The 22,643-nt window shown below is 43.1% G+C and overlaps 1 protein-coding gene across 1 annotated transcript in view; it reads left to right on the top strand.

Annotated features, from left to right (window-relative positions):
- The window catches only part of cacna1db (calcium channel, voltage-dependent, L type, alpha 1D subunit, b), a 760,213-nt gene that overhangs the window by 460,085 nt on the left and 277,485 nt on the right, over positions 1-22,643 (top strand). Inside the window, exons 13-19 of the mRNA XM_070894765.1 lie at positions 2,285-2,510; positions 7,367-7,574; positions 8,847-8,967; positions 11,356-11,470; positions 12,419-12,509; positions 12,632-12,689; positions 15,657-15,786. Of these exons, the coding sequence (XP_070750866.1) occupies positions 2,285-2,510; positions 7,367-7,574; positions 8,847-8,967; positions 11,356-11,470; positions 12,419-12,509; positions 12,632-12,689; positions 15,657-15,786 (949 nt within the window). The remainder of the gene's footprint in view (positions 1-2,284; positions 2,511-7,366; positions 7,575-8,846; positions 8,968-11,355; positions 11,471-12,418; positions 12,510-12,631; positions 12,690-15,656; positions 15,787-22,643) is intronic.

The following is a 22,643-nucleotide window of genomic DNA, read 5'->3' as shown; positions in this document are numbered from 1 at the left end:
CTTCCCTCCCCCTTCTCCCCATCCCTCCCTCCCCCTCTGCCTCCCTCCCCTCCCCCTGCCCCCCTCTCTCCCTCTAGCCCCCTCCTCCCCCTCCCCTCGCTGTCAGAAACACAGACACTGACAGACAGAGAGTGAGAGACACACACAGATAGATAGACAGAGAGATCGAGACACTGACAGAGACACACTGGGGGGGGGGGGTGGGTGGCATCCCAGCACGCTGTTGGAGGGCTCCCGGTGCTGCAGTCAGTAAGTAGAAAATGTTTTTATTTATTGATTTAAAAAAAATAATATTTCTTATTAATTTTTTTTGATTGATTTCTTGGTTGATTTATTGATGTTTTATCATTTATTTTTGATGATGGCTCTTTATTTGTAAAACTGAAGTGTTTAATGTTTGTAAACTTCCCTTTAAATCCCCCCCTCCCCCCATTCCCGACGCCTGATTTGTAACCTACGCCTGATTTTCTAAAGTGTAGATAAGGTTTTTTCGAGCGTACAAAATTCTTCACTTACTCCATTCTAAGTTAGTTTGGAGTAAGTTTTCACTGCCGAAACTTTGAAAACAGGCGTAAATGGCCGGACACGCCCCCTTTGAAAAAAAAATTCTGTTCCAAAGTGAAACTGTTCTAACTGACTAGAACTGGAGCAAACTAAATGCTGAGAATTTGAATTTCTAAGATACTCCGTTCTACACCAGTTGCTCCAAAAAATCAGGAGCAACTGAGGCCGAAACTTGGGCCCTATGTGTGGAACCTGACGACTCCCAGCTCTCCCTCTCCATCCCCTGTCTTGACCTCGCCATGACCTTTATGTGGTCAGCCTGCTTGTTCGACATCCAGACCTGGATTAGTTGCAATTTCCTCCAGTTAAACATTGGGTAGGCTGAATCGCTCGTCCTCTGCACCAGCCCAACCCAACCCCTATCCCCTCCCCCTCCAATAAGCTTGCTTCCTTGCCATTGATTCTATCCCCAGCCACTGTCTCAGGCTGAAGCTGACTGTTTTCAACCGTTGTAAGTAAAATTTCAAGGAATTTGAAACAGGCTGAGGCCTTAAAGTATACAACTTGAAGGAATTAAAAACCATAAAAGATGATTCAGTGGGTAAATTTAGTCATATTGTTGTGAAATATTTAACTTTTTGAGTTACTTAGTTTTAAACTGTGTTTTAGACATTAAAATTTTTAATTACTGAGAAAATAGCGAACAAATTATTTTTAAAAACCATTTTGAGTCATTTGATTGGTTCTTTAACAAAGTGTGCTGAAATGCTTATACACATTTTTCCAATTAGAAAATGTTGAGTTGTTTCTAACTGGGTTTTACTATTATAAATATAGACATAAATGGGTGGTAGAAAATTGTGACTACAGGACATACATTTGTGGCTCGGAAGCATGTGTTATACATAAGATTTTTAATATCTAGATAGATAATTATGTACTTGTATTGGGTGAGGAAAAATACTATTTATCTATTTATTTTCTAAATGTGTGAGCAATGCATTGGAAGATTTATATAGAAGTCTTGGATCTAGCAATTGTTTGTGTAGTGTCACAAGTGAAGTTTCTTCATCGAGAAAATCATGATTGGCTTAAATCTCCAATGAACCAATCAAAAAATATTTACTTCACTGTTATTGTGCATTTTGCACAAACTTCTTTTAAAATACTTTTGGTGGCCATGTGCATCACCCCTCACCCCTCCTCAGAGGCTCCAAATTTACCTCTTCTATTCCACTCAGTATGATATATCTCAATAAGGTTCCCTCCTATTAAGCCTGAAGAGCCTGCATTTGTGGCCAATGCTTCAACCTTGTGGCCCTTGCTTGTACTGCATCAAGGGTGACCAGACTGAATACCGTGGCTTGATCTGACCATTGCATCGTTTCACCCTTCATGATACTTCAATCCTCAGCATCTCCTAATAATTACACTATGTAGTATATGAAATATTAACATTAATAAAGCCATTTTTATTTTTGTAAGCATATGTGGAAGGTTTTGCACGTACTGAATGCTTTTCACTTAATTTTACAGTTACACTGTTTATGGAGATGCTTTGCACATTGTTTTCTGGAGATGCTTTATATATTAGACTATTTTATCATTTTGTTGGTGCATTCACTTTATCCTGTGCCAGTTTCCATTAAATGGGTCATGTTAAGGCAGCTGTGCAGTGATTAGAAACAGGCAAAGAAACAATTGTTAACTATGATTGATGACGTTTCTTTTCTTTGTCAATAATGTTTAAACATTGTTTTATTTTTCTGTTGTATTATAGATATTGCAAATAAAGTCCTTCTGGCTCTTTTCACGTGTGAGATGTTAGTGAAAATGTACAGTCTGGGTCTGCAAGCATACTTTGTTTCCCTCTTTAATCGCTTTGATTGCTTTGTGGTTTGTGGAGGAATCACTGAAACTATCCTGGTTGAGTTTGAAGTTATGTCTCCTTTGGGAATCTCGGTGTTTAGATGTGTTCGGCTTCTAAGAATATTCAAAGTGACAAGGTAGGGTTTACACTATTAGCTCCTTTATTTATTTGTTCGACTTCATGCTCTATTCTATCTTAGAGGTTTTTACTTTGATTCCATAGGTAGAGTTATTGCATGCTGTATTTGTGACCTTCTGAGCAGGAGTTGAAATGTATATTTATAATGGCCTCACTTACCACTCTTGCCCCAATTGTAAAAAGGTGCAAAGTAGCATATATGGAACAGTACCTGTAAAATACAGGCTCAACTGTTTTATTTCACAGTTCTGTTCCTCAGTTCTTACTATGGGCCCACGTTTCGGGCCGCGCCTAGAACGGCGCAGCCCCGACCTGGACGCCCGTTTTTCGCGCCACAAAGTGCGCCTAAAAACAACTTACAGATTCTCCAGCTCCCTGCTGGTCCTCTGGAGTCGGGCACGGCGCAGCACAAGCTGTAGGGGGCGGAGCTAGCTCCCTGCGCTGAAAACAGTGCCGGGACCTCTGCACATGCGCGCTACAGTGGGCACGCATGTGCAGTAGCTCCAGGCGCCCAAAACTGTGTGGGAGGGGCCCGAAGCACGCAGCCCCTAGCCCTGGCCGAATGGCCTCACTGGGGCTGCGTGCATAAGGCTGCCTCCCACGCCCAGCTCCTGCTTCCTCCCGACCCGACTCGACTCCCACTTCTCCCCCGCCCCCGGACCGGACCGGACCCGACCCCCCAGACTGGACCCGACCCGCGCTCCCTTCCTCTCCCCCCACCACCCGACCTGACCTCCCTCTCCCTCCCTCCACCGCCCCCCCCCGCGACCCGAACCGAACCGACCAACCGACCTCCCTCCCCTGACCCGACCCGCGCTCCCGACTCCCCCCCCCCCCCCCCGACCCGGACCCGACCCGACCCGACCCAACCTGATCTCCCTCACCCCGCCCCCGACACGAACTGACCCGACCCGACCTCCCTCTTTCCGCCCCCCCCCCCCCCCCCCCGCCGAACCGACCCGACCCGTACTCCCTCCCTCACCCGAACCGATCCACACTCCCGACCCCGACCCGCACTCCCGACCCCGGACCCCGGACCCGACCGGACCCAACGCCACCTACCTGTAAATCTGGTGCTGGGGGACGAGACCTGCCCGAACTCTTGGGCCTGGCCCAGTCCGGCCCGTTCAGCCTCCCTCCCCCTCTCCTTCCCCCCCCCCCCTCCTTCTCCTCCCCCCCCCTCTCCTTCCCCCCCCCTCCTTCTCCTTTTCCCCCCTTCTCCTTATCCCCCCTTCTCCTTTTCCCCGCTTCTCCTTTTCCCCGCTTCTCCTTTTCCCCGCTTCTCCTTTTCCCCGCTTCTCCTTTTCCCCGCTTCTCCTTTTCCCCCCTTCTCCTTTTCCCCGCTTCTCCTTTTCCCCCCTTCTCCTTTCCCCCCTTCTCCTTTCCCCCCTTCTCCTTTCCCCCCTTCTCCTTTCCCCCCTTCTCCTTTCCCCCTTCTCCTTTCCCCCCCCTTCTCCTTTTCCCCCCTTTTCCTGTCCCCCCCCTCTCCTTCCCCCCATCCTTCCCCTTCTCCTTCCCCCCCCCCCTCCTTCCCCTTCTCCCCCCTCTCCTTCTCCTTCCCCCCCTTTCCCCTTCTCCTCTCCCCCCCTTTCCCCTTCTCTCCCCTTCCCTTTCTCCTCCTCCTCTGCCCCCCCTTTCCCCTTCTCCTCTCCCCTTCTCCTCTCCCCCCCTTCCCCTTCTCCTCACCCCCCCTTCCCCTTCTCCTCACCCCTCCTTCCCCTTCTCCTCACCCTCCCTTCCCCTTCTCCTCACCCCCCCTTCCCCTTCTCCTCACCCCCCCTTCCCCTTCTCCTCACCCCCCCTTCCCCTTCTCCTCACCCCCCCTTCCCCTTCTCCTCACCCCCCCTTCCCCTTCTCCTCACCCCCCCCTTACCCTTCTCCTCACCCCCCCCTTACCCTTCTCCTCACCCCCCCTTCCCCTTCTCCTCACCCCCCATTCCCCTTCTCCTCACCCCCCCTTCCCCTTCTCCTCCACCCCCCCTTCCCCTTCTCCTCCTCCACTTCCCCTTCTCCTCCTCCCCTTCCCCTTCTCCTCCTCCCCCCCCTCCCCTTCTCCTCCCCCCTTCTCTCCCCCCCTCTCCCTTCTCCCCCATCCCTCCCCTTCCCTCCCTCCCCCTCTGCCTCCCTCCCTCCCCCTCTGCCTCCCTCCCTCCCCTCCCCCTGCCCCCCCTCTCCCTCCCCTCGCTGTCAGAAACACAGACACTGACAGACAGAGAGTGAGAGACACACACAGACAGACAGAGAGATAGAGACACTGACAGAGACACACTGGGGGGGTGGGGGCATCCCAGCACGCTATTGGAGGGCTCCCGATGCTGCAGTTGGTAAGTAGAAAATGTTTTATTTATTGATTTTAAGAAAAAAATTATTTCTTATTAATTTTTTTGGATTGATTTATTGGTTGATTTATTGATGTTTTTATCATTTATTATTGATGATGGCTTTTTATTTGTAAAACTGAAGTGTTTAATGTTTGTAAACTTCCCTTTAACCCCCCCCCACGCCCATTCCCTACGCCTGATTTGTAACCTACACCTGATTTTCTAAAGTGTAGATAAGGTTTTTTCGAGCGTACAAAAATCTTCACTTACTCCATTCTAAGTTAGTTTGGAGTAAGTTTTCACTGCCGAAACTTTGAAAACAGGCGTAAGTGGCCGGACACGCCCCCTTTTGAAAAAAAATTCTGTTCCAAAGTGAAACTGTTCTAACTGACTAGAACTGGAGCAAACTAAATGTCGAGAATTTGAATTTCTAAGATACTCCGTTCTACACCAGTTGCTCCAAAAAATCAGGAGCAACTGAGGCCGAAACTTGGGCCCTATAAATGGAGGAGAGAGTAGCAAGGCTAAACATGGCTGGAAGCATGCCAAGTTCTTTTCAAATTTTCAGCTCACGTACCTTGACATTGAAGCAAAACATGACATTAAAACATCAAATCTATTCAAATATCAAGGTAACCTTATTACTGTAATATTAACTCTTAGTGCTCCATAAGTGAGTTCTCACTCATCAAGGCACGCTCATCATCTGGGAACCACCATTAAGTTTACTCATCTATCATGAGCATTTCCTGTTTTTATATATATTTACACATTGTTAATTGACTTTGTTGCATTTTGAATATCCATTTTCTGGGCTTTTGCTTGGCTTAAAACACATTATTTGAGCAGGCTTTCTGCCAATTTTAGTTTTTTTGAAGAAGGAACAAGGACCTTACTGGGATAATAGCATACAAATTCTAAGTGCTTGAATCTCTACTCCTTTGTCTACTATTTTGACAGAATGTTAATTCATTTCATTTAAACAGATTAATGCTTACGCTAAAATAGTGGGCAAATGAATTTCAAACAAATGTATTAAACATTCATGAGTTATCATGCCACACTTTAATTTCAAGGTCAAGGAAAGTAAATCAGTGTTTTTTCAATAGAAAAGTGATTTGGTATGAATAAGACAAAATATAACAGAAGAGGGAATGGGCGAAGAAAGTGTAACCAGATTAAAGTGTTTGAAATTCTTTATTTTAATTAGTTATATAGGGCACAATTTTCCCCAGTATTTGCGCCGTTTTTTTTGGAGCAGGCTGCTTTTTCTGACCTAACTTAAAAATCCCCAGTTTCCCCAATTAATTTGCACCAACGTAACTCAGTTACAAATGTTTTAAGTCAGTTTTTTTTCCAGCCAAAGTGTAACCAGCCACCTGTACCACTTCTGGCTATTTAGGGAAGTTTGGCCAGCTGAGAGTTACTCCCGCGATCTATCTCGGTTGTCGGGGACCACTCCCAATGGTCCCCGGCTCAGGTCTTCTACCACTGGCTTTCCTGCCTGTCAATCTGGCGTTAAATTCAGCAGGATCTTCGCGTCACCGGGATTTCTGGGTTTGCCCCCCACAACTGCACTTACCAGTCCCTCCCTGCTTCCCTGCAAATATCGGGGTCTTCATTTCTGTTTGACAGCTCTGTTAGATTGCCTGGTTAAGAATATAATTCTCTCTGTACAAGGCTGATGAAGAGAACTCATATGCTACTCACTAGGTGAAGTGACTGATTAGTGCACTAATGCTCCTCTGCTACCAAAGTATATTAAACAACTCACAGTATTTTAAACTATGAATTGAGGTACAACATTTCTTAGAACATTGTTGTAAAACTTAGAACCCATCATTTTATGCATCTAAATTGATACTCAACTGCAAGTGACAGCTAATCCCTTAATTGTAGAGGTTAAACATGTTTAGCTTTCTATAACTTGTATAAAGGCTAATAGATTATATATACTGGCATCTGGTAATATAATAGTTATTTTGCTGGTTTCCAGACTAAATGAATGCATGTTTTACTCCAGTGTACCATAGCTGAAATGTGTTTTATCAGTTTTAAGACAGCTCTAGGTGAATTGCCTTGCATTCCAACCTATGAGGGGGATAAAAATAACAGTGTGTGACCTTCCATACAACAAGCACACCTGTAATGAGGCAGCATTGGTAGTTGTTTTTGAGGCTTGTGATTAGAACTACCTTCTCTTACCTGAAAGGGGTTACAGTGAAGTGTGAGGTTCTAAAGGGATTAGAAAAACCAGGGATGCAACAAATTAGTATAGTTACTTCCTTTCCAATAGCACAATTTTAATAAATGACTTATCTATCTGTATATGAAGTACTTTAGATTCAGTTGATATTTTTTTCTAGTGACCAACATCAATAAATGGAATAAATCAAAACTGTGCAATTGTATACAGTACTGAATTCAACTGTTTTATGATTAGATTATTCGTACAAATTCTGAAGTTGCATACCTTACAGTCATGAGATTATTGTAAAACAAGTCTTCTAATCATGTAATTGTGTTTTGTTAGACACTGGCAATCACTGAGTAACCTGGTGGCCTCATTGCTGAACTCCATGCGATCCATTGCTTCACTGTTGCTTCTCCTCTTCCTATTTATTATTATCTTTTCACTGCTGGGAATGCAGCTTTTTGGTGGCAAATTTAACTTTGATGAAACGCAAACAAAACGGAGTACCTTTGATAACTTTCCACAAGCTCTTCTCACTGTATTCCAGGTAATTATACTTGATTAACCAAAGATGGAGGAAGAGTTCCTCTGTGCATTACGTGTAACAAAATTGTAAATTACTTCTTTATAAATGGGTTTACAGTTTCATTACATGTAGCACACAGGGGAAGTATTTCCCTAATGTTTTCACATGAGTACTGCAGAAAATTGAATTGTGGATTGAGATTTTCATATAGACAAGGATGGGAAAAACAAATCCAAATTTGAATTTACATTGAAGGAGTCATTACAGGGGCGATTCCACAACCTACATTAACAGCGAGGAGTTTCACTCACAGGAACCGCAGGTCAGTGATAGTTCCACAATGTTGCAGCCCCAACTCTCTGACCTGCGTTCCCAGTAGTGCAGAATTACCCTATTTCGTATTTTTGAGAGTTATTTTCAAGAAAACATGGAATCTTTTTGCAGTATATGAACTAGAAAAAAATAAAAACAAAGCAAAATATAACAAAAATAGTGCAAATATACACTATATGAGAGTAAGAATTCAGACTTATTTTTGCTGATCCCTGGTCTCAGTTGTATACACATGGAAGTTAATTATCATATTTGAATTGTACTTGCTAAATAAGAGAATCATTAACAATCATTAGCAGCTTCACTTTTGGACAGTTTCCAAAGGTAGTATTGGGATTTCTGTGTTTGCAGTTGATACTCCCTGGTGGCAGTTAATTGCAGCATAACATGTAATCTGTCTTCGTTGGAACAGTATCTTCCATTGTATTGAGATGATAAGCACTTGATTGTACATAGATCGAATTGATTGAATAGTTAAATATTTATATTGCCTTTCAACATATACAAAATATGTACAAAATAGTACTTTGAAATATAAAAGTGTAAAAAAACAAATGTATATAGTGCAAGCAGATGTAATGGATCTAAAGTGGCCTGTTGCCAAGTCTGCTCTGTCTGCTCTAATGTATCCGTCACCTTTAGAGGGAATGCCTGGATTCCATTCAGTGCCTTCCCATTGCAAAGGGCTAATATCTGGAAGTCAGTGGATTGTGGGTTTAAACCTGCATTCCATTACTTCATGGCATCTCCATACGCTCAACTTGTTGTTCATCATGCAGGCCTACCATTTGGTTTAGTTAAAATGAAGGAAGAGTAGTTTTCTGTTATGCATAATTAATATACTACATTTTAGATATGACTTTGTTGCCAAGATATAATGTATTAAAATTAAAAGTAGGTAATAGTACTAATTTTTATCAATATTTGATTAAGAAAACCATTTTTGATGTATTCAAATAGATATTAACTGGTGAAGATTGGAATATGGTGATGTATGATGGAATTATGGCATATGGTGGACCATCCTCCTCAGGAATGATAGTTTGTATATACTTCATTATTCTGTTCATATGTGGTAACTGTATCCTTCTCAAACAATATGACAGATAAATTAAACTGGCAGCTTTCATTATAAAAGATAAAATAATATATTTTCCTCCAGCTACTAATGTTTGTAAGAAGATCAATGTATATATAATGTCAGTTTTCTCCCTTTATACCAAGACTGATTTTCTTTCCACTAGCATTAGCAAACAGGAAAATATTACAAAATTCTGTTTTACCATCTTCAGTTTTTTTTTAAATCCAATGGATTCAAATGTGGTCTAAGTTTCTATCAGAGGAGGCAACAGGGGCAATTTTAACCCTGCCCTTCCAGCAGGAATGGGGCGAGCAAGTATTTAAAATGGCGGTTGAGCGCTTCTCGCTGTTTTCTTGACTTGTTCCCACCAGCTTAATTGCGGATTTTTGGCAGCCTCAGGATCACCTGCCGCAAGCAGATGGGACCTCATTAATATTTAATATCTGGATCCAATGGTGTCATTCAGACCTGAGGCATTTTAACTGCCAATTGCGGCAGTGAGGTCCAGTGCCGAAGCCATCAGTGAACACCATGGTGAGCAAGATCATGGTCAGACAACTCCCCGATAAGTTAAAAATGTTCATTTTTTTAAGGTTTTCTTTTCGGCTAGGAGGAGCAAGAGTGCTTCTCTTGACCCCACAAGAAAACCTTGGGCTCTCCCTGCCGCAGGCATCCCTACCCTTTTCCTAACCGTGATTGCTTACGAATCCCAACTTACCACTTAGCTTGGTACTGGGAACCATTCCCTGGCGGTGACCTCCTGCTGCATGAATTCCCGCTCTTGCCCACCGGCCTCCTCGGTATTTCTGTCAGGTTTGGGTGGGATTCCGTCTTGGAAGACGGTAATGAGGACCGGAGTTAAAATAGCCTAGGCCTCACGCCTACGCGTCATGGGTGTTTTCCGCCCCCCCTAGTGCCCATATACTGGGCTCAAAATTGGCTCACCCCTTTTTTATGGCGCACTCACCGGAGATGCGCTGCTTTTCTGCATTGAAAAGTGCTCCGAAAAAATCGCTCCCCACTTTGCCGCTGTCCGGCCTCTCCCGGGTCTTCGCGCAGCGTGGCCAGTCGAATCGGGGGTGGAGCCAGTGTCCCGCTGCTGAAAACAGTGCCGGGACGTCTGCACATGCGCGTTGGAGTGTGCAGCATGCGCAGTAGCTCCTCACTCCCAGCCTCTCAGTGTGTTGCTGCAGCGTCATCATCATACCAGCTACTGGTGCATCACGCCCCTATCCCAGGCTGAGTGGCCTACACACAGGCTGGCCCGCTGCCTTCCCGGGCTGAAGATGAAGGTAGGGTAGGACTTACTGACTTCTATTTTTTATTTGGATATTTTGAAAAAATTCTGTAAATATGTTTTGTCTCTTGTGATTAGTGGTGACCATTTGTCAAGCCTCTTCACCTGGTGCTATTGTGAAAGAAGAACATAAGTGACGGAGGAACACTGAGAGAATACCTTATTTATTGAAGTAGACTTTATTTAGATAATATGGGCTCAATTTTGGCCTAGTATAATCATTGCAAACAAATAGTTGTTTAAATTAGTTGTGAGATTAGGGCAATTTAATTCAACTATCTTTTACTTCTTTTATTTTCGTGGTTTAAGCTTCCATGACTGCTTCTGTTGTATAGTAAATTAACTTTGCGAAGTATGTCATATGATGTCCTGTATAGTTGTTTGATCCTATTCACATTCTTTAGTCACGTCATTAAGTTCTGCTGGCCTCCGATGTACCTACCTGCGCTGATTTCTTAACTCTCCACAAAGGTTTTCTGAAGCGGCCACATATACTGGCCTAAGTAGATTTGGAGTAATTATTAGCTGGCCAAAGTGGCCTAAATAGCCAAAACTGGCATAGGTGGCTGGTAGCGCCTCCTTTTGAGAAAAACTAAACTAAACTAAAAAAATCGTAACTAACTCACTTACACTGGCGCAAATTGAATGTACAAAATGGGGATTTTTAAGATACTCCAGAAAAATCAAGTTGCTCAAAAAAGAACGGAGTAACTCCTGGCCACTTTTGAGCCCATTGTACTAACACCCCGAGTTAAAATCCTGATTAAGGTTTCTGCTGCTGCTTATCTTTAACAGATCAGTTCAAATGTAAAATTTATTAAACATTGCAAATAATTCTGGAATTATGCACTTATTTGCAATGTCTAATAAATTTTACACTTGAACTGATCTCGTTTATTTGATATTGTGGGTATGTCATTTGCGAGGTGAATTCTGTAATATTTAAATTATTAAATAGCATGTAATCCTCTTAATATGTGAGGCTGAATTCTTATTAGATCACAAAAAAGGTGAATATTTTTCACTAACACATAAATAATTTAGATGGTGCAAGCAACATACTAATATTTTCCTTAAGTGATTTTCTCTAGACATCCTGCTGAATGTCTTTTTGGCCATTGCTGTCGATAATTTGGCTGATGCTGAAAGTCTAAACACAGTTCAAAAAGAAACAGAGGAAGAAAAAGAAAGGAAAAGAAGTGCCAGGTAATACCCTACAATAAGATTCCTTCAGGGTTCTAAGAAGCTAAATCTCAAGTAATTCTGCAGTACAACCAAATGTATGTTAGTTCAAATCTTAAACTTGACTGACTTGAATCGACTTGTCTTTGCAAGAATGTATGTCACAACGGATAAAGCACATTTTAGTTCTTAGCCATTGTTGCTTATTCATAGAGAGGAAGAAAACAAGTCCAGATATCTAATAAGCTGATCACACCTTGATACTGAATGTGACCATGCAGTGTTCCAATTCACCTGGAGGAATCATGGCATTGGAAATCAGGAGTCGTTTTGCAATATAACAAGAAAAAATTAGGCAAATATTAATAGATTAGAAAAAAAAATTCACTCAGTAATTTTCACATATTTCTGGAAGTTAACAGCTCTAAACAACTTGCATGAATCCAAATGCTTTCCTAATACCTGAAAAAAGAGAGAGAATATTCATGGAAGTCAGTCTCCTGTAGGCACAAATGTCTATTGGGTTTCTATTAGCAAACATCCAGGCGTCTCCCAAGAATGATACTACGGCAGTGTGCAAGTACTGTTCGCTGGTCCTGCTTTCCCCTCACATCCCGTGTCGTGGAAGTCATTTTATTCACTTTGAAAGGATGAAAGTTTGTGCCTTGCTGTTATTTGGACCCAGGGTCTTTTGGCTTAGCATATAATAATCTGACCTATCTCGTGTTCCTAAACTTTTAAGTCCAACCACAAGTTTATATTTCATATAATGTCATATATTACAGTTTACACAGTTGTTTCACCTTTCAGGGGACTGAAGTATACTCATACCAAACACATCAAAAGTTCTAAATAATCACAAAATAGACTGTCAGTTTTAAAAATAATTAAAACAGCTTTTTAAAGTTTTGATAGATGTGTAATTCTCGTGTTGTATAGATGGTAAAATATAGTGATGTATGTTATTTGTAGAACTGGCAGTGCAGAGAAAAGAGAGGATGGGAAATATGAAGTTGATGGAATAGGAGAAAACAATGACAGGAAAATACTTACTGGCACTCAGGTAAAACTTTTTCAATAAAATGAAGTTGGAACCCGTATCATTTCAAATGGCACAATGGTTATGACTGGAAATCTTTTTGGAAGATGTCATTTATGGTTATCATGTTCTTTAATGCTTGGCAGGTTTCAATTGATGAACAAGAAGAAGATAAGAATCCTTATCCACCCAGTGATGTGCCAGGTATGGAGATATTTATAAAGAAACTCCTCGATAAACTAATCAAGATACTGATCTTTTGATACCACCTGTTGGATAGTCTAATGATATGTGTACACTGTACCACTGCGTGATAGGTACAGATTTATGCCTGCAATTCTTCATATGTTGAGTTCTAAATCTCAGACTGAACTTCAAAGGGAGAGAGGGAAAATTGGAAGTTGTTTTCGCCGAGGCTGTGGATGTACACCTCCTAACAGTTAGAAAGAAAGAAACATTTGCAGTTATTTAGCGCCTTTCATCACCTCAAGATATCTAAAGTCTTTCACAGCCAAATAAAAACTTTTGAAGTGTAGTCGTGTTGTTTTGTAGACAAATGCAGCAGCCACTTTGCACATAGCAGGGTCCCACAAACTGCAATAAGGTAAACGAGCAGTTAGTTAGACAACAGCATTAGTAGGTTGCTTGGGGTTTCACTTGGGAAAAGTTAGGTAAGAGTTCCTTTGGGCTGCGGATGCTCCGTTGTTGAGTATATTCAAGACAGAAATCGATAGATTTTTGGACATTAAGGGAATCAAGGGATAAGGGGATAGGGCGGGAAAGTGGAGTTGAGGTAGAAGATCTTGTTGAACGGTGGTTCACGCTCGAGGGGCCCTATGGCCTACTCCTGCTCTTTCTTATGTTATTATATTATGTTCACTATGTGTAGTGAAATTACAAATCTCTTCATGTGAATTTCATCTGTTCAGTATTTCTGGCAAAATTGTAAAGAGATTGTGGTGGAAATTTGTATATGCTGTGTTATTTTTTTTTAGGTTTTTTCCTTTCCTGAACTCCAGACTTGCCCAACTGAACTGCAGACTTGCCCAACTGATCTTTCTTTCACTGTGAGCTATTTGACTGTGGAGGGCACACAGCTAAGCCTGATCCTGTTCTCAGCTGACATCAACAAATGTATATTTTCCAGAACAGGGACTGTGGATGATTTAGCCCCAATAGCCAAAAGGGGCTGAGGCTAATTGTAGCACCCATACTGGTATGCTGGTTGAAATCCCGTAGTTCAGCATAGACCCAGGAACGAAACCGAGGGGTTGATTTCAACCTGGAGTTGGTTTTGGGAAAACGGTTGCAGAGCAAGTGTAAAATGCGCTCAGTTGCCTAAATTTGACGAAAGCTGCTGCGTGTCTTTTGGTGCTTTAGTGGCTACACGAATGCAGTCTATAATACCTTGGGTATGAAGGAAGCTAGCCACTGCTGCAAATCCCAGCGCTTATTTATTTTGAGTGTTGGCGTCCATAGGAAAGGTGATGTAGTGGTTGGCTCTGGTAAATAGGGCACTGGTGATCTGCTTATTGCAGTGTGAATGTAGGCTGGGAGATTCGGGTGATGACCCTTTTAACTGCATGGACAAAGCTTGAGACAGAAAAGTCAAGGATGATGGTAACTTTGACAGCCACTGGAAAAGTATGGCCACCTGGGCTGAAAGCAGCAGGTCCTGTAGTAGGAGGCTGAATAGATCAGCAACAGTGGTAACCTGCTAGTGAAGCGCAGCCTTCTGATGTAGTGCTCGTCAGTCAGGTCCAGGAATGTGACTCGGCCTATAGACCCTGTAGACTGGGTAAGGCCTTCTACAAGCAGTCCCTTTCATCTGCTGTCTTCTAACAGGCTCAATTACTGCTCGTCCTGATTGCTGAAAGTGCTTCTGCTTCTCTTCCTCCATCTGTTACTCCTTCCAAAGCAATGAAGCAAAAATGGCACCCATGATATGTTGTGAGAGCTCAATTAGGGTGAGCAAGGCCATAAAAACAAACAACCAAGCTCTGAACTCAAAAATTCCATGGAAATCCACTAAGCACAATGGCATTACCATCACTGAATCCCTCATCATCAACATTCTGGGCGTTACAATTGACCAGAAACTGAACTGGACCAGCCACATAAATATTGTAACTACAAGACCAGGTCAGAGACTGGGTATTCTGTGGTGAGTGGCTCACCACCTAACCCCCCAAAGCCTCTCTACCACCTACAAGGCTCAAGTCAGGAGTATGATGGAATACTCTCAACTTGCCTGGATGGTCACAGCTTAAAACAACACTCAAGATGCTCAACACTATCCAGGACAAAGCAGCCCACTTGATTGGCACCACTGGCTTAAACAGTCACTCACTCCACCATTGGCATAAAGTAGCTTCAGTGTGTACTAGCTGCAGGATGTCTCCTTTCTGCTGGCCGGCGCAGATTGCCCAATATTATGCTGGCCCAGAGATGGTGAGCTGCAGCTGGGCATCCATTTGTGGCGTGCAAGTTACCGAATCTATGTTAATAAGGCTCAGCCCTCTAAATAGACTGGATCGCTCGCCACGATTATCGGCTGGCTTGCCTGTACATTCAGTTGGCTAACCGTCTAGAGGTTAAAAGCCTTCTTAAATATCTTTGACTTTGTACAAGGTAGCAAGGAATTTTGATACCATCTGAATCCTGACTTTGTTTTGCATTTTAACTCTGCTGTTTGTTGTAATTTTTAATGGCTTAATGATTTCACCAGTATGCATTGCTTTGTTTAACAAACATAATCAATGTCAATAGTTTTTAATTTTGAGATGATAAATAATTAATTCCAATATAATAGTAATAGTTACTTAGTGTTATGCAGTTCTCAAATAATGCAGGTATTAATTTAGCAGTGCCTAAATTTAACACGTGCACAATAAATAATATATATTTTTTAAGAAAAATTTAGTACTGATTTGTAAAGATTGGCAAACACTCTAAGATAAATCATATTAAAAATGACATGGTTACGTTTTCATTTGTGATGCACCTATTACATTTGAAAATAACATTTTAGATGATAGGAGGTGCAAATCGTCTATACTTATAAAACTAAAAGAAGGATTTTCAAAAAATAATTTGATCAAAAGCAGCTTTATTTATTACCACAAGAAAGGATCAGTACTTGATTGTTTTTGTTTGTTCATTTGTCTGAAGATGATGATGATGATGAGCCAGAAGTACCAGTTGGGCCTCGACCTCAAAGATTGGCAGACCTGAACCTGAAGGAAAAAATTGTACCCATCCCAGAAGGCAGTGCTTTCTTCATATTTAGTAATACCAATCCGTATGTATAGCATAGCATATTTTTACTCAAATTTTTATTTTGAATTTAGTAATTGATTAGTGGTTGGTACAATCAAAATAATAATTACTTTAATTTGTTGAAATGATGGTAGCGTAAGTTTAACACAAAAATAGGAGCAGGAGTAGGCCAATCAGCCCTTCGAGCCTGCTCTGCCATTCAGTAAGATCATGGCTGATCTTCTACCTCATCTCCACCTTCCCACACTCTCCCCATATCCATTGAATCCCTTAGTATCCAAAATCTATCCATCTCTGTCTTGAATTTACTCAACAATGGAGCATCCACAGCTCTCTGCGATAGAGAATTCCAAAGATTCACATCCCTTTGACTGAAGAAAATGTCTCCTCGTCCCAGTCCTAAATAGCCAACCCCTTATCCTGAGACTGTGACCCCTAATTCTAGACCCCCTAGCCATGGGAAACATCCTTCCAGCATCTACCCTGTCAAGCCCCTGAAGATTTTATATGTTTCAATGAGATCACCTCATTATTCTAAACTCTAGGGAATATAGGTCTCGCCTACTCAATTTCTCCTCATAGGACAATCCCCTCATACCAGGAATCATTGGCACTCCCTCTAAGGCAAGTATATACTTCCTTGGGTAAGGAGACTAAAACTGTACACAGTAATTTGTGACAGTGATCTTTATGCAATGTACATTGCTTTCATTACTGCATTTAAGGAGATATTTCACAACTCTCAAGAAAAATATATTCCAGTGAGGAGGAAAGGGTGTAAGAGAAAAGATAGCCATCTGTGGCTAACTGAAGAAATAAAGGACAGTATCCAATTAAAAACAAGGGCATACAAAGTGGCCAAAACTAGTGGGAGAACAGAAGCCTGGGAAACTTTTAAAAGCCAGCAAAGAACGACTAAAAAAATGATTAAGAAAGGGAAGATAGACTCTGAAAGTAAACTAGCACAAAATATAAAAACAGATGGCAAGAGTTTCTATAGGTATATAAAAAGGAAAAGGGTGGCTAAAGTAAATGTTGGTCCCTTAGAGGACGAGACCGGGGAATTAATAATGGGGAACATGGAGATGGCAGAAACTCTGAACAAATATTTTGTATCAGTCTTTACGGTAGAGGACACAAACAATATTCCGACAGTGGATAGTCTAGGGGCTATAGGGGGGAGGAATTTAACACAATCACAATCGCTAAGGAGGTGGTACTCAGTAAGATAATGGGACTAAAGGCAGATAAATCCCCTGAACCTGATGGCTTGCATCCGAGGGTCTTAAGAGAAGTAGCGGCAGGGATTGTGAATGCATTGGTTGTTATTTACCAAAATTCCCTGGATTCTGGGGAGGTCCCAGCAAATTGGAAAACTGAAAATGTAACGCCCCTATTTAAAAAAGAAGGCAGACAAAAAGCAGGAAACTATAGACCAGTTAGCCTAACATCTGTGGTTGGGAAAATGTTGGCATCCATTATTAAAGAAGCAGTAGCAGGACATTTGGTAAAGCAAAATCTGGTCAGGCAGAGTCAGCATGGATTTATGAAGGGGTAGCTATGTTTGACAAATTTGCTGGAGTTCTTTGAAGATGCAATGAACAGGGTGGATAAAGGGGAAACCAGTGGATGTGGTGTATTTGGACTTCCAGAAGGCATTTGAGAAGTTGCCACATAAAAGGTTACTGCACAAGATAAAAGTTCACTAATATATTAGCATGGATAGAGGATTGGCTAACTAACAGAAAACAGAGAGTCGGGATAAATGGTTCATTCTCTGGTTTGCAACCAGTAACTAGTGGGGTGCCCGAGAGATTAGTGCTGGGACCCCAACTATTTACAATCTATATAAACGACTTGGAAGAAGGGACTGAGTGTAATGTAGCCAAGTTTGTTGATGATACAAAGATGGGAGAAAAGCAATATGTGAGGAGGACACAAAAAATCTGCAAAAGGACATAGACAGGTTAAGTGAGTGGACAAAAATTTGGCAGATGGAGTATAATGTTGGAAAGTGTGAGGTCATGCACTTTTGGCAGAATAAAATCGAAGAACAAGTTATTATTTAAATGGAGAAAGATTGCAAAGTTCCGCAGTACAGCAGGACCTGGGGGTACTTGTGCATGAAACACAAAAGGATAGTATGCAGGTACAGCAATTGATCAGGAAGGTCAATGGTATCTTGGCCTTCATTGCAAAGGGGGTGGAGTATAAAAGCTGGAAAGTCTTGCTACAGATGTGCAGGGTATTGGTGAGGCCACACCTGGAATACTGCATGCAGCTTTGATTTCCATATTTACAAAAGGATATACTTGCTTTGGAGGCAGTTCAGAGAAGGTTCACTAGGTTGATTCCGGGGATGAGGAAAGGTTGAATAGGTTGGGCCTCTACTCATTGGAATTCAGAAGAATGAGAGGTGATCTTATCGAAACGTATAAGATTATGAGGGGGCTTGACAAGGTGGATGCAGAGAGGATGTTTCCACTGATGGGGGAGACTAGAACTAGAGGGCATGATCTTAGAATAAAGCGCCGCCCATTTAAAACATAGATGAGGAGAAATTTCCTCTGAGGGTTGTTAATCTGTGGAATTTGCTGCCTCAGAGAGCTGTGGAAGCTGGGACATTGAATAAATTTAAGACAGAAATAAACATTTTCTTAAACCAGAAGGGGATAAGGGGTTATGGGGAGCGGACGGGGAAGTGGAGCTGAGTCCATGATCAGATCAGCCATGATCTTGTTGAAAGGCGGAGCAGGCTCGAGGGGCCATATGGCCTACTCCTGCTCCTATTTCTTATGTTCTTATTTATATTCCACATGGTCAGTAATTTAAATTATTTTTACTTTTGTTGATTTTAGAAATAAAAATATATTATAAAGCTTTTACAAGAAATGAAAACTAGATTATCATTGCCGTTGTTTTTATGTTTCAGTGCCAGGTTGGAATAAATTTACTAGGCAGGAATATGATATATATTTAAAATATCAATTCCTTTTAAGAGGTTCTCTAAATAAGCTGGGAGAGAGAGCGGGAGTGCATGTGCTGGAACTGGCCTTGCTTGCAGGATATTTAGCGGGGGAAAGTAAATTCATAAACATCACTTTTAGCTTTACTTTTTATTTAATATTTGTTTAAAAACGACAATAGGTATGCCGCATTTTTTTTTAATATTGATCGTTTTATTTTGAAGTAAGTTCTGCCTATTCTTCTGTCCGTCTGGACTCCAGCTTCTACTAGCAGATTTTACTCCTCTTGCTGAGAGATACCAGAGCCGCTGGTCATCCCACATTTGGCGCACACAGCTAAAATCAGGAACTGAGCAAGGTTGCGGATTGAACTTGCATCCTCCCACTGTATGGCACTGAGCCAAACAAATAATAAGAACATAAGAGCATGAGAAATAGGAGCAGGATTAGGCCATTTGGCCCATCGAGCCTGCTCCGCCATTTAATAAGATCATGGCTGATCGGATCATGGACTCAGCTTCACTTCCCTGCCCACTCCCCATAACCCTTTACTCCCTTATAGCTCAAAAATCTGTCTATCTCCGCCTTAAATATATTCAATGACCCATCCTCCACAGCTCTTTGGGAGGCAGAGAATTCCACAGATTTACAACCGTCTGAGAGAAGAAATTTCTTCTCATTTCAGTTTTAAATGGGCGGCCCCTTATTCTAAGACTGTGGGTTAGAACCTCCACTTTTTTTGCATGCTTAACGCCCACTTAACACCCATTTTACCACTGAAATGGCGATTAATGCCCATATAGCACCCATTTTGGCACAAAATGGAAACTGACGGGCATTTTTAGGAGACTTATCGCCGAGCGTTACTTTCCCCATGTGCTTAACGCCGGGAAAAAATATTACCGCCCGCCCACTTTTTTGGGGCGGAATCAGCAGAATGGGCGAAATCAACGCCCATAATATCGCCCAGCATTACTTTCCGCACGGAATTAACGCCGAGATTCAATATTAACGCCCGCCCACTGTTTTTTGTAGTAAAGAACATATTTACCTAAACTAGCGGCCATGGAAATCACCCATCATCAATTTCACCACCTCGCACACATATCGCTCACGATATTGCTAGCTCAGAAACCGGCCACGTAAAGTGGACTAACCGGAACGAACGCCAGTGGCTGGCATTTGTTAAATCTCACTCTTACATGAGGAGCTGATATTTAAAAGATTTGCCTGAAAGAGCACTGATGTGAATGACAACGCTGACACACTGCTGTGTGTGTGCAGCTCAGACATCAATGGTGTCCATCACCTTGGTGCCAGTTAAAGTTTACATTGATTGATGTTAAGTTGTATTTAACCCTTTCATGGTAAGGAATCATCAGTGTGTAACAGTCCAGTTATCTGAGACAATGCGCTGCAAGGTTACGTTCAATAACAAAAATGTAATACCAACATTGGTCTGAAATCATAAGTATCACAGCCAATAATACTCAATCCCTGCCCACACCCCACTTTTTCCACCATTGACATAAATCACATGTTCAACATGTCCAGCCACACAGAATACAAAGGCAAAGCAGGAGTGTGGTCCCCAGCCCCCATACATTGCAACAAATTGCATACACCCAGATGGAGATATAACTCAGCCATCACCTGCGGACATGCACCTCCTTCCTTCCCCCCACCTCTACCCTTTCCCCTCCTCACTCCACGGCGCCTGGCCGAGGAGCTCCTCAGGCGGTGCCTCATTGGGGGGGATGAAGACAGATGCGGTCGTTGCACGGGTATGGGGGTGGGGGCTGCCGAGGGGCAACATTCTTTGATGCAGAAGCAGGATCTTGGTCCTTGCTCTCATCTGTCGTTTGCAGTGGTGGTGCGGAACCTAGGGGTGGAGTGCCGCGCTCGGGGACCACTGGAAGGCCTGTGGCAGCAGTGTTCCTGGCTTTTGCATCCAGGGACTCTGTCATGCATGGAATGTACTTGGTCATGGTGGCCAGCTGTCGGGATATACCCCCCAGTGCTTCGCTGAGCTGGTCACCAATGTCTACAGTCCTCCTGGACAACTGTTCCATCTCTCCGCTATCATGTGGTGCTCATGGAACAGACTTGCCGCATCTACGAGGCCTCTGCGGGGTCGGCGCCGTCCTGGGGACAAATGGGGTGCCCTGTGGCGAGGTGCTTGGGGCCGGTACCTCCAGAGTGGAGGCAGGAATGACCGGAGGACCACTAGATGGCCTTGGGGTGGAATGGCTTCTGGAGCGTGGCGATGCAGGTTCTTCGAAGTCCACGCTCTCATCCGTGTAGAACAGACCCAGCGGATTGACGGGCGAGAATCAGAGCCCCTCAGCACCAGATGTAGTAAGATCGTCCGCCAGTCCCCCACCTCTGGCCTCTGTGGTCTTGCCTGGGGCCGCGCTGCAGGCTGAGCTGCAAAACACAAATTAGGTTATTAGAGGAGAAGGGGATGCTCGGGTGACAAAGTGAATCCAGCGCTACACACAGCATATGCATGACAAAAGCACCACTGCTATCAAAATCATCACAGATATCACATTTCATGACCATCAACACGTTGTGCATTGCAATGATTTTGATTAGGTCAGCATTATTTCTATGACACTTTCAGAAATCATCTATCATATATGATTGGTCGGATACAAGTGGGTGTGGCATCTATAGATTTTACATGACGCAATGGTGTAAGCTTTACTCACGGGGCATCACGTCAGCGTCTGCAGATGTGTCCGTGGCTGTCCGAGGGTGCTTTCTCATGAGTGCGAGCAATCGTTCCTCCATCTCTGTAATGTTGCTGGGGACTGGTGGCCCCCCACCCGCTCGCCTCTGCACGGACCTCATCGTCGATAGCTTCTTCTGTAAAAGGTGACAGGACGACATGGCATGAGATCATTGCGTGATATCATTGCTAGGTACTGTCACAGACACTGATACAACACATAACTGACAGATGTAGTCATGATTATTATGATTATTATCATTCTTTACTTAAAGACGTACACCGTAACCGCAGGCTTTGAGTAAAACATTCCCGGTAAAAGTGCAAGACCTCACAACTGCTGATAGTCACTCATGACCGTTACAAATCAAATTATATAAATACAAAAGTACATGTAAATCAATGTAATACTTACTCTTGCAGATCCCACAAGGTCGTTTCATCGTTTGCGGCATTGGTTGCCCTCACACACCTTGTTGGTCGCCGACAAGACCACCTCTGCTATCTCGGTCCATATCCTCTGGTAGGCCTTTGGGGTGGGCTTCCCACACCCTCCCTGTGTCAAATCCCCCCAGTGTAACTGGACGTCCTGCAGGAGGGAGGCATTTGCCTCATCTGAGAACCTCCTGGCTCTTTTGCGGCCTCCAATGTGCTCCTCTCCCACCTCACTGCTCTCTCCAGCGTCTGTCTCCACAGTGTGCTGGGATGCCTCCTCCTCTCTATCCATTATAGGGCAAATTCTGTCAAATATGTGGCTGGTAACAGCTAATTTTTGTTTGCCTACCTGCTGTGAAGCTCTAAAGTCTTCCTCCTTCCTCCCAAAGCAGCCACACCACGTTCAGCCACACCTTCAGTCCCTCTGAGCTCCCTCTCTCTCTGTCCCCTCTTCTGCGCATGTCATAGTGACGCTTGACCTCCAGAATCGTGGGAATTGAGCGTTGCCATGCCATTGCTAAGGACGGCCACATTTTATGGCAAATGATCAAAAAAAATGTAATGCTACCGCCCATTTTATATCGCTAGCGGTAACGGCCATTTTCAAAAGTGGAGACTAGGTGGTTTGAGATTGGACAAGAAGCCGCCGATCTGAAAACCCTTTTTTACTGCCCATGCCGGATATATCGCCCATTTTTGGGCGTTAACCACAAAAGTGGAGGTTCTAGCCCTTGGTCCCCTAGT

This window comes from Pristiophorus japonicus, chromosome 12 (genome assembly GCF_044704955.1).
Source record: "Pristiophorus japonicus isolate sPriJap1 chromosome 12, sPriJap1.hap1, whole genome shotgun sequence".
Lineage (NCBI taxonomy): Eukaryota > Metazoa > Chordata > Chondrichthyes > Pristiophoridae > Pristiophorus > Pristiophorus japonicus.
This window is presented reverse-complemented; position numbering and strand designations above follow the sequence as displayed.